Source organism: Lagopus leucura, unplaced genomic scaffold (assembly GCF_019238085.1).
Source record: "Lagopus leucura isolate 7727_CA_CO unplaced genomic scaffold, USGS_WTPT01 Super-Scaffold_100014, whole genome shotgun sequence".
Taxonomy (NCBI): Eukaryota; Metazoa; Chordata; class Aves; order Galliformes; family Phasianidae; genus Lagopus; species Lagopus leucura.
In genome coordinates this window covers 5396486-5409062 of record NW_024962268.1, presented here as the reverse complement: position 1 = coordinate 5409062, position 12577 = coordinate 5396486, and the positions used below count along the sequence as shown (strand labels likewise).

At 37.5% G+C, this 12577-nt stretch overlaps 1 protein-coding gene across 3 annotated transcripts in view; it reads left to right on the top strand.

Moving 5' to 3' along the window:
• PIK3R1 (phosphoinositide-3-kinase regulatory subunit 1) overlaps window positions 1-10479 on the top strand; it is a 56548-nt gene extending 46069 nt beyond the window's left edge. For all 3 annotated transcript variants that reach the window (XM_042875252.1, XM_042875253.1, XM_042875254.1), the window contains 9 exons: window positions 617-719; window positions 1408-1506; window positions 1625-1805; window positions 2264-2389; window positions 3402-3544; window positions 3762-3938; window positions 4049-4117; window positions 5577-5747; window positions 6154-10479. In XM_042875252.1, coding sequence (XP_042731186.1) covers window positions 617-719; window positions 1408-1506; window positions 1625-1805; window positions 2264-2389; window positions 3402-3544; window positions 3762-3938; window positions 4049-4117; window positions 5577-5747; window positions 6154-6343 — 1259 coding nt within the window. In that variant the 3' untranslated portion in view covers window positions 6344-10479. The remainder of the gene's footprint in view (window positions 1-616; window positions 720-1407; window positions 1507-1624; window positions 1806-2263; window positions 2390-3401; window positions 3545-3761; window positions 3939-4048; window positions 4118-5576; window positions 5748-6153) is intronic.
• The last annotated feature ends 2098 nt before the right edge of the window (window positions 10480-12577 follow it).

The following is a 12577-nucleotide window of genomic DNA, read 5'->3' as shown; positions in this document are numbered from 1 at the left end:
TTTAATCAGCCCTGGCATTTGGAAGACAATTTATTCTGAAGAATTCTAAGATTAACGCAAGGGATATTTGGGTCACATACGGGTTTCTTAAAGTGTTTTTTGGCAAATCATTGCACAGAATGCAGAGGATCATGGAAATCCAGTTCATAATATTAAAACGTACAGTACTGCTGTGGGTTTGCATTTTCTATTACTCAGCTTCTAGGTGAGACAACAGCATTACTATAAGATCACTGTGTAGGAGAAAAAAAATTTAATTTCTGCATGTTTTATTATTTACGGTTACTGGAGATAGTGGAAGAAGGTAAAACCAAACTTCAGAATATTTTTTTTTTAATGTTCTTATCAGAGAAGAAAGAGATAAGATGTTATATTTTGCTTAAAATACATTATTGGAAGACTAGCATACTTTTTTTTGAAACAGTACATCTATCTTGTTGAATTGTATTGTTTTCAGAAAAATATCTTCATTCCCTTGGTTACTTTTAAATACTGCTGGAGGTGGAATACTCCATAACTATTTCTTTTCTCATTCATGTAATAATCTGTAATTTCAGGGGATGTGTGGTCATGTTTTCAATGAGTTATAATGAACTTTTCCCCCCTTTATTTGTAGCACTGCCTCCTAAGCCACCGAAACCTAATACTGTAACTAACAACGGCATGAATAACAACATGTCATTACAAGATGCTGAATGGTACTGGGGAGATATATCAAGGTAAATCAGCTCAAGACATGTAGTTCTCGTGTTTGACTTTATGTTCTTGCTGTGTTATTCTTTTTTTATGTACTCTGCATAAATACAGGAAAATTACAGTAATAAGAGCTATTTTTAGGATATTTTCCAACACAATCATATCACATTTGGTTTTATTCCAGACATGACTAAAAAGTTACTAGCAGTCCATTAGAATGTAATGCATGAAATGATTTGGTGATTGTTCTGTTATTTTAAGATAGCTGTATGAAATACTAGCATGAAGGACACCACTGAGAAACAAGTATTTTTTTACCCTGTTTTTCGTCCAGAACCACAACTGTAGGCACAGTACTTAACAAGCCAGACTAACAAGTGCTATGTATTAGCAACATTTTTAAATGTACTATATATAGGTACATTAGACCAGCACTGGCTGCTCTGATTGCGCAGGCTTGTATGAACAAGCAGAAGAACTCTGCAAGAATATCATTTTGTTTCAGCAGTGAGAGGACATAGAATATAGTGTTTTTGTATCCCAGTTGTTCTACAGTAATAGTAAATAAGTTTTTAAATAACTGTCTGAGTTTATATGGAGATCAAGGAGGCTTATAAAACAGTTATTTTAAAACAAGAATTTGGAGCACAGAGAGATGATAATGGAGTGAGAAGTAACTGAAATGATTATTTACTTTTGCTTTCATTTTAGAGAAGAAGTAAATGAGAAACTTCGAGACACTGCTGATGGTACCTTTTTGGTACGAGATGCTTCAACCAAAATGCATGGGGACTACACACTTACTCTGAGGTAAGATGTTAGGTCTGAAATATGTGACAGCAAAAGGCAGTACTGCATTGAAAAGACAGTGTTCTTTAGGAAATAGTACTCCAAGTATGCCTCACTTTATAACAAACTTTATTTGCAGGAAAGGAGGAAATAACAAATTAATCAAAATATTTCACCGAGATGGGAAATACGGCTTTTCTGACCCACTGACTTTCAACTCTGTGGTTGAGCTAATAAACCACTACCGGAATGAATCTCTAGCTCAGTACAATCCCAAACTTGATGTAAAATTACTGTATCCAGTGTCTAAGTACCAGCAGGTAATTTGCTCTATTTTCTTTGTGTTCCACGTAGATAAAGGGAAATTATCGCAGACAGTTACAAAGAATTTCAGCTCTGTTAATATTGTAAAAAATAAAAGGAATGTGAAAGTGAGTATTTTTATTTAAAACTAGCTCCAGAAGCTGCTTATAAATAATTAAAACTTTAAATACTGTAGATACGTTATTAAGAAATAAGCTTATGTAAATAATAGATAGCCCACTCATTGCAGATGAAATATATCATTTCTGGTATAAACTGCACACTCGTTACGGAAAACTGCTTTTTGTCATTAATTTCATTTGTATTTGCACATGGTGCATATAGTACATCTTACCTCTATATTGATAAAAGAGGTGTCACATTTACCATGTAAATATTTGAACTTTTGTAAGCAGTTCCGAAAATCTGTGCAGTGTGTTGTTGATTTATGAAATATCTTTTCTTCTGTTCCCAGGATCAAGTTGTTAAAGAGGATAGCATTGAAGCAGTGGGTAAGAAATTACATGAGTATAATACCCAGTTCCAAGAAAAAAGCCGAGAATATGACAGACTCTATGAAGACTATACACGAACGTCTCAGGTAAGACATGTTTGAAACAAAAGACTATTGTGTGTTGAGAAGAATGTTACTGTAAATTCATACTGCCATCTTTTTCCTTCTTCCTCCTCTCTTCCACTGCCTTTACTGTTGCTCAAAAACAGGAAAACAACATACTTAATGTGCTAGCTCAGTGCAATGGAACTGCTTACTTGTATTTGAACAGTCGCCACCTGCAACTTAACACTATGCTCAAGGGTGACACATGCATCCAAAGCAGTCACAGAGCTACTTTGATTTACCAGCACTTCTGCATGCTGTCCTCTTCTGTCCAAGTTACGGTTTTCAAGACACATATGCAAGGACGCATTCTGTTTTATCACCAGTTTTGAAAAGATCTGCTTTCAGCTATGCAGGCTAGGGAGGTGGCGTGTAGATACACTGATAGAAGGAAAAGCTGCTTCTATCCTCCTTTCATTTTAAACAATTACTACCATGTCTTGAAGCATCAGTGAATTAGTGCTGTTTTACACCACTGGAATCCAGACTGTTCCTTAAAGTTAGCAGAAGGTAAGACTGAAAATAATAGAAAAAAAACGGAGGTGTGCAGGCAACTTGCGTTTCATCACTACAAAGACTTAGGTATTGACTAGCTAGGTAGAGGCAGGAGGATGGACTAGATGACTGGAGATCTGTCCTTTCCAGTGGCTTGTAATTTTTTTATTTCAGAAAGTCAGCTGTACTTCTAAGCCTTGATACAAAGGGAAAATTGGATTGCCACAGGGCTTTAATCCTCAGAAACAAAACTTACTTATACAAAACAGAGATTGCATCTAACTCTTTGTCTAGTAGGTTTTCTTTCCTGGAAAGCCTTATCATGATAGCCTCTTGCACAGATCCAATTTCTCTATTTTGTACTGCAGACAGAATACATTCTGGTAATTGGATATTGAAGTCATTGTTAAAACATGCTCAAGTGTTTCCATGATACAAGCCAGTAAATTATCCCTCTGTTTGATAACCACTATAATTTAAACAACTATTTTATTTTCAGGAAATTCAAATGAAAAGAACAGCTATTGAAGCATTTAATGAAACAATAAAAATATTTGAAGAGCAGTGCCAGACGCAAGAGAGATACAGTAAGGAATACATTGAAAAATTTAAACGAGAAGGAAATGAAAAAGAAATACAAAGGTCAGTATTTGTATTTGCGAAACCAAAGTAAGACTGCAAAGTTAAAGTAGATCAGTTGTAAGGAAAGAAGACTTCAAATGGGGTAGATGTGAACTGCAGAACATGAAGCTACATTTAGAGAAATGATCTGTTCTTTTAGTTGTCTTGATGAGAAAACAGAAGGTATAAAGGTCAAAATAAAACACGAGAATATAACCTATCACATTGTTCTATTCAGAATTATGCACAACTATGAAAAACTGAAGTCTCGAATAAGTGAAATTGTGGACAGCAGGCGTAGATTAGAAGAGGACTTAAAGAAGCAAGCAGCTGAATATAGAGAGATAGACAAGAGAATGAACAGCATTAAGCCAGACCTCATACAGCTGAGGAAGACAAGAGACCAGTACTTGATGTAAGTATCATTATGAATTAACAAGTTCTTGCTTTGATTTTTCTTTTTTTTTTAACTGACATCCAACTTCTGTGACTAATAATTAATTTTGTTTTGCAATTATTCTCCAGGTGGCTGACTCAAAAAGGTGTTCGGCAAAAGAAGCTAAATGAATGGCTTGGAAATGAAAATACAGAAGAGTGAGTATCCTGAGATTTAAATATTCCTGGTGTTTCAAATCATCTTGCACAGAAGTGAGGTAGAATGTATTTGATTCCAGGACTACAAAAGGGGAATCTCTAGCTTAGGTCTCTTGTAACAGCGCACACAGTTAACACATGGCAGCAGGCCTAATACAGATATTCAAAAGGACACTTTGTCAGACCCTACTTGGCCATTACTCAGGGAAGTGTGGATCAGGTTACCATAGCAGAGCACAAGAACTTAACCTGTGTCTTTGTTCTTGTGAATGAAGTGAAGATTATAAGGTGTTAGTGTCTTAGAGAGATGCCATATGAGTGGATAAATTGTTCAGAAGGTCTTCTAGGTGCAGACAGACTGTTTCCAAATTGCAGTTGCTGATATTATGGTGTTATCCTATACTAGGTAACATCAAAATAGTAAGTGAAGCTGTTTAAAGAAAATCTTCATTTCCTTTGTCTCGGAGACTGTCCTTGTCAGTGAATCTGTTAAGTACTTAGATTTCTACTGACAAATTAAATTTTTAGAACTTGACTTTTTTTCTGAAGTTGCAAAGAGAGTAAATGAGTGTAATAAGCAGCTGTAAAACCCGGAGGGGCAAAAAAAAAAAAAAGAGAACCCATCTTTCCCAATGAATTATATCCATGTGAGGTTGCTTATCTTGGTGGACTACTTGGAGATTCTTCAGAAAGACCGGTTGTAAACAGAGTGGGAGAGGCAGTGCCCACCACTGCAGGCTGCTGGCAAATAGGCTGCACTTAAACTGTAATATGTTGAAGTGGTGGTGTCCACATAGCTGAAGCAGAGGCATCTTCTTTCACAATGGGTTTAACTCAGAGAATTCTTTAAAAGTCTGAATCAGCTTTGTAGAGGTGACTGTTCTGTTAGAGAAGGTCCTATTATATATTACTACATGTTTTCTTCATAATCTGGTTATAAGAAAAGAGAATCCTCTACTATGTAACCCTTTCTACAAAGCCATCTTTCATATAAATAATTTATCTACCTGTACTACTGCTTGTAGCTTTCACATGCAGCAGATGTAATCAATATGTTGCATGATTTTTCACTGCTGACCAAGTGTTCTGATCTTTGGAAATAAAGCTGACTCAGTGGATATTGATTTCACTGGGCTGCTGTTTACCAAAACGTGGGGCAATGGTAGAGGTACCGAAGTGTTTGCAGCATATTCTGGAGAATAAGACAGCATCCTTTTTATGTCCTTCAGATCCATATGAGTATTTTTAAAAGAAACAAGGTCCGTAAGTCTTATTTTTATTCAGCAAGTGAAATGTATTACATGATTTACACCCCTAGTTCTGTCTAAGAGGTGACCTACTAACCAATAACTTAGTGTTTTCCCAAGTAATATGAAAGGTGGTCTACCTTATTCCTGCAGCACATTGCGTGTAGCTCTGCAACATGTTGCACAACAAATATTTTGTCGTATTTTGACAGCCAATACTCTATGGTGGATGATGATGAAGACCTGCCACATCATGATGAGAGAACATGGAATGTGGGAAATATCAATAGAAGCCAAGCTGAAAATCTCCTGCGAGGAAAGCGAGATGGAACATTCCTTGTTCGAGAGAGCAGCAAACAAGGCTGCTACGCCTGCTCTGTTGTGTATGTACTCTAACCTGTGAATGATTTGAACAACCTTTGAGGCAGCTCAAATGCTGGGCCTTGAGCAAGGGGTGTAGATATATATTTGCATATGCATGGTTTCCATTGGATCTTTAGGCTTAGAAGCTGATCAACAAGTCTTCAGGCCATGAAGAAAGGAACATAGGGCACAAAACAACTCATCTATCTGCAGCTACTAAATCCTGCCTATCTCCTGTGTCCTGTGTAGAGTAGCCCAGCACCTGGGAATTCAGGTTAAACGTAGCCTTTTACCAGTATCCTACCATAGAAGACAAGAGTGCTATGCAGTGATGAGCATTTTAAGGTTTCTTGTCCACATCTTAGTTTCCAGCTTAGTTTTATGGTATTGGGAAACTAAAAACTGTTTGTTTCTTTTCCTGTTTAGGGTGGATGGAGAAGTGAAGCACTGTGTGATAAACAAAACACCTACTGGGTATGGATTTGCAGAGCCATATAACTTGTACAACTCTCTGAAAGAACTGGTGCTACATTATCAACACACATCCCTCGTGCAGCACAATGACTCTCTCAATGTCACGCTAGCCTACCCAGTATATGCACAGCAGAGGCGATGAAGATCTTAATACTCTGGGTTGTTTGGTTTTTTTCTAAAGGAGAGAATTGACAACATTGAGGCCTCTGGAGAGAGAAGGCTCCTTTCAGTCTTACTCAAGAATTTGAGCTGCAGTGTCAAAGCTGTCTGTCTTCAGATGGGACTAGAGCTTTCCTTCACAACTGCAGTGGGAGAGATCACAGCATTAAGCTGTGAATGTATGCTTCTAATCTGAAGTGCTTTTTTTTTTTTCCTTCCCAATTGAGAAACGGAAAACACAAGAGTAAGAAATCTAACCTGATCTCCCTGCAGGGACATAGAGGCCTTTAACCATGGTGCTTGTTTACGACCACTTCTGAAGCTTTACCAGCTAAAACATTGGATTCTGCAAACACAATGTTTAAGAGGTCTTTTCATTCACTTATTGGAATTTCTTGGTCCCGACCTGGCTGGGATTTGGTGTTGCCGCACTCAATGGATCCAGACACACAGCATTGTGGATTTTTTGGTTTCTGGTGAATGACATGTAGCAGAATGGCACTTTCATTTATAAGGGACACTTTAAAGGACTTCAGTTACAGTATGCTGTTAAGAGAAATCGTGATAGTGAAGTGCCAGAAAGTGTTTCGCTTAGACGTTTAAAAATCCTGTTTTAAGAAAACAGGTCTTTCAATGGCATACAGTCTATAATAGTGTACATAGTGTTGGATGGCTAACTATCATTGATGCAAACTATCAGTACCAAACTGCTTCTCTTTTCCTCTTTCTGTTTGCTAAAAGCTGAATTCTTAGACTATGCTATGCAATACTGAATTTTCTTTAGGCTGTAGTCTTCTCTTGAGCATGTCTACAGGTTAAACTTGTTTTTCTTTCTTTCCTTGCTTCCTTTTTACTTTTTTTTTTTTTTTGCCTGACAATATTTTTTTTTTAATGTACAGGAAGCCACCAAGAGTTGGCTTCATAATTAAAACTATGAAATATTTTACAGTTTTCTTTGTACAGAATATTGAGCTACTAGCTCCACGTTTTAAAAGTTCGTAATTTTTTTTTTTTTTTTTTGACTAAATATTTTGTTGGGCAGTGCCTGATAAGCTTCAAAGCTGCTTTATTCAATAAAAAATATATGAACCTTACAAAATATCATGGACTCCAACAATATTGTTTCAGAGGCATCTTTAGAATACGGTACCATGCTATGTTTGCTTTTTGAAGCATTTTGAACTTCTGTCATGATTGTCTTTGTATTTAGAAGATAAAGAATTGTGTATCCTTCTCTGATAATGACTGCAGAAAAACAGGAAAATTTGGCTACTGGGTTAGATAGGTTGGATTTCAGAATGAAATCATGCTTCATAGTAAATAAATGACATCTTGATCTACTGCGGCAGAATTCTTGTCAGCATGTCAAGGTATTTTCATTTCATATGAAGGACGTTTCTCTAAACTGTTGCTGAAGTTTGTTTTTTCATATTAATATTCTGAAAAAAGTTCCCATCTTTAGGTAGAACAATCGGATACAACATAGAGCGAATTACAACTGGAAAACCTCTGTTTTTTGACAGTGATAAGGCTTTCCTAATTAACACTTTGGATTTGTTTTCATAACTTTGTAGACTGAGAGAATATCAAAGTGAACACTTTCATAATTTCAAGCTCCAGAGATTTTCAGTTATGGTTCAGTTAAGGGAAATTTAAAAAATTCAACTAAAGTGAACTTATCAGTAATTCTGGGGCAATTCACTGTGGATGGTTTGTGATGGCCATGTTTTGCCATCAAGGTGTCTCGTAATAGCTCTGCTTTAGAGATACATGTGGTTTGATTCCAAGTATGCAGTGCTTCTTAAGCCATTGGAAATAATAAGAAATGTGCAGGTCTCCAGTAATTTTTATATTGTCTTCTATTTTTTTACATTATCCCTTCATTTATGAGGCTGTAAATCTTTTAATCTTATTTGGATTTTGTGCTTTATTTGGTAGGTTGTCTTTGCTTTCCTATAGATGTATTTTCTTGCTAGAATCTATATCAGGAAACAAGATTCAACCAACATTCATGTGTCGGGATAGTTACCACTTGCAAAATTATTCTGATTTTTTTTTTTTTCTGAATAGAATTTTAGTCTTCATGCCTTCCCTTCTGCATTCCACTCTTTTCAGGCCTCCCACAATAGAATCATGTAAATTTGGTATTCTAGTAACTTTTTTTTTTACTGTGGAAAACACCAACAATTGCTCTAGCATGACAGTCATACTACTGGGCTTGAAGTTACAAATTAGCTCAATACACAACGTAACACTTGTAGCAATCCAAGGTATTCTTCAGACATATATTAATTTTTGAATGTTAAATATTTTACGAGTAAAATTGTATTTTTTTTTTTCTCTATAAGCAAAATATATGTAATCTGAATGGATGTTTCACTTTGTATTTCTCAAGGAATTTCATGGAGTTAAGGCATTTGGATCTGATTTTCCTCATATTAAGTAAACCTCTGCTGTGTCAGTGGGCCATATCCTTAGCATGCCCAGCCCAGTAAGGGATGTCATTTGTTCCTGTTGTGCTGTACTACTTCACTTCATCTGTGGTTCTAGCAGAGAAAAAATAGTGTGCGTGCAAATTTGGCACTTGCTTTTATTGCACAAGCAACAATGAGAAATAAGCACTATGTTGTGGGGATAAATGCTTAGGGCTTCGTTAAGGGAAGTTCTGCCTACACAGGGTCTGTGCAATTCACAAGGATCACTTGCGCCCTCCAAGTGGGCCTGAGTGGGATTACTTTGGTACCTAGGTATTGTGTGGCCTCTGTATTTCCCTCCCTCCTTAATGCATAGATCTGCATCCTGCCAAAGGCCCTATTCACTGCAGAGTTTGTCCTTAATATACCGTACTGTTCACTCCAGTTTTGATTTGATCTCAGACTAATAAACTGAAGAAAAAAAAAAAAAAAAAAAAAAAAAAGCATGTGGATATAACCGAAGAAACACATTGCTTCTGTGTTTCTATTGACGTGTACTTTTTCCACCTGGTATGTCTGAAAGGTGGGAACTGTTTTGGTTCTTTTTTTTTTTTTTTTTCCAGTTGTTCGGGGAATTTTTAATTTCATTTTAAATCCCTGAATTATGCTGCACTGCAGCAGCAGTTGTGCAAGGCTTTTGAAAGGTATGAGGCAAAACACAGAGAACCAACACCCACAAGCAAAATTAGGAGTTTCTGTTTGGGGATATTGCATGTGTGCATCTTGTGCATATGCGCACACACTTGCTGTGTTTATATATGAATAGATCTCAGTATAGGTGCATTTTCACCAAATGTGATCATTTTGCTGAATTCAGTAAGTGATATCATTAATTTTGTGTAAGACACAAACGCACTAGACCTTCGTGGGTGCAGCATGTTTCCAAATGCAGTTTCTGTGTTGTTGTTTTTTCTAAAAAAAAAAAAAAAAAAAAAAAAAAAAGCTTGTCTGTATAGTTCAGTTATCTAAAAAATCTTGTCAAAAAATCTGTAAAACCAAATCTTCAAATTTTCTATTTGGTGTCAGCTGTTCTGTAGTAAAGAAATGGCTTTGTCTTGTAATTGGCAATGAAATAATAATGCTTGGGAAAACATGCAGATGCTTCTAATGGGGAAAACTTACGCTGATTTTCACACAGTGCTTTTGCTATGCATGGTATTAAGTTGGGAAAGTGAATCCTGGTAGTATTTTTTTCAGGGTCACTTTTAGAAATGGGCAGCTCAAAACACAATGCCTCCCATAGGATGGGGTTCCAAAATGCAACATTTTATGTAGAATCGTGTTGTATTTGCTGACTGGAGAGCTAAACTGGACTGGGGGAGTTGGTAACGTTACATTGCGCTTGTCCTAATGAGACTGCATTAGCTGCCCAAGATGCTGCTATTTTTTTTTATTCTTGTTTTTAAAAATAAAGCTCTGTTCTGTTAAATGTCTTTAAAACATTAAGATTGCTTTGTTTTAAAATGGTCTTCAAGGAGGTGGAGGGTAAAGTGGGTTGTAAATTGCCTTCACAAGGCAACAGTGAAAACATGCCTCCTTGAAATTCTGTTCAAGCTATAGAGTTGATGGAGCTGTGTCTTGTTTTTAAGTTGCTTTAAAAATTGTAATAAGTCTTCAAGCAGAATAAAAGTTGTTTTGAAAAAGCTTTTCAGTTGTCGAGGCTTCAGTAAAGACTGAGATGTCTGTTTACCAGAACCGAATAAAGTAGCTGACTAGCTCCAAAATATTCTTGTGCCAGAATGATGGTTCTACTAGTTTCCTACACTTGCAAGAGCAGTGCATCTGCCTTCTGCATTGAAAGCAAAATTCTGTTTCTTCTGAAATTTGAATGAGTGTGGTTACTGGTATCCATCAAGTTAGCATAACAACATTAGCTAGAGGTAACTCACCACTCTTGCCTTCCCCTGCCTGTGAAAACTAAGGTGACAGTGAAGAAAAGGGAGAAGTTAGAGGCTGACATATGGTATTAGAATTTCTCAAGCACATCCACATCTTGCCTTTAGAAGTTCCCTGGGGAACCCAGCCAATCCCTCTGGAAGAATAAGGAGATTCCTGTTCCCAAGTTTTGCATTCCAAAATCTGCCCATTTGTTGCTCACTGTAGTCACAATACCAGCCAACTGAGGTACTCAGGTACCACGGGTGGAAATTAGTAATTTTTACAACATAACCACCAGCCTTTACAGTTTCTTAGAAGAAACAGATGAAAGGCTGTACTGAATTTTCAATTCTCTCAATACAGAGTGGGGTTAGATCTCTGAGAAACACGTGCATTGCAGTTTTTGCAATTAGTAAGCTGATTCTTTTAAATAGACACCACGCTTATCTTTTTCCTGCTCACAAAGCATATATTAAGCAACACAAGCTCTTCCGTAAGCCAGAGAGATCCACATCTAAAAATAAGGTTATGGCTGTGAATCACACATTTCCAATTATCAGCTCCTCAGAGACATTATGATTGGTTGATCATAATCTGCAGAAATGTACAGACCAGTGGCTTTTTGGCCTCTGTCATATGCTGTATTGAAATCACACTTGGCAGACTGAAAAGAATAGTTTTCAAAAATGTCATTCTATTTTTGTTGTCTGCAGACAAAGACATTCCCACTTTTCTTCGCTTTCTTCCTAAGACTTTATGGTCATTTTTTCCTAAGGAATGTGAAAAGTTGCTTGAATTTATCTTTGTGCAGCTACAAGTTGATGTAATTTTTTAAAATGATTGGGAATACTTTCCAACTTCTGTCTGTCCCCAAGCCACTTAACTCCCATGAAGTCCCAAGCACAGGTAACTTCTCGCACGTCCCTTTGAGTCAAAGAGAGAAGAAGGGATTTTAGACTTCTTGCTGTCCTGTGAAGCAATAGGTGATGCCTCCTCCCCTCTCAGAAGGAACATGGGACAAATGAAGAACCTCGCAGCTGTCTGTCGGGATTCAGGCACAAAATGGCAGGGATGAGCAAACTTCTGTAGCACAGCTCTGTGTGCTGTGAGGCCCACCTGCGTTTGCAGCCCTCCTTTACATCTCCACAGGAAAGGACATCTCTGTTTTGCAGGGGTGCTCAGAGGGACTCTGACATCTCTGGAGTATTGAGGAGACAACTAATGTTTACAATGGCCTATGATGTCCTGTACAAGTCCAAACAGGGCTGCATCTGCTTCTACGTGGGAAACAAGTTGACTCCCTTCACCTTCCTCCCCTCCATGTCTTGAGTGCCCAAGGCTGAGACAGGCACCAGCTACTGTGGGCTATGACAGTCCCATGGAGATTGCCCTCAGATGCAGTGTGGAAACTAAGGAGACTTTAAATGCTGAGGTCCTGCCAGCATCCCTGATTGGAAATGAGGAAGAAAAATTACTAGTTCTGCTTTGCCTGCTGGGACGTGGGGTCAGACACGCTTCTAGCCAGAGCAAAGTTGTACGAAAGTCACTGCACCCATCTTTAATGCAGCTGAAAAAAGCAGCGTTAACTATGGGAGCTCAGCAGAGGATGTGGCTCTGACCTGTCTTCCTTTTCTTCTCTTTCATTTTCTTTCTTCTTTCTGTTTCTTTTTTCCTTCCCTCCTTTCTTTTTATGATCTTCCTTTTCTTTCTTTTTTCCATCCCTCCTTCCTTTTTATGTCCTTCCTTCCTTCCTTCCTTCCTTCCTTCCTTCCTTCCTTCCTTCCTTCCTTCCTTCCTTCCTTCCTTCCTTCCTTCCTTCCTTCCTTCCTTCCTTCCTTCCTTCCTTCCTCCCTCCCTCCCTCCCT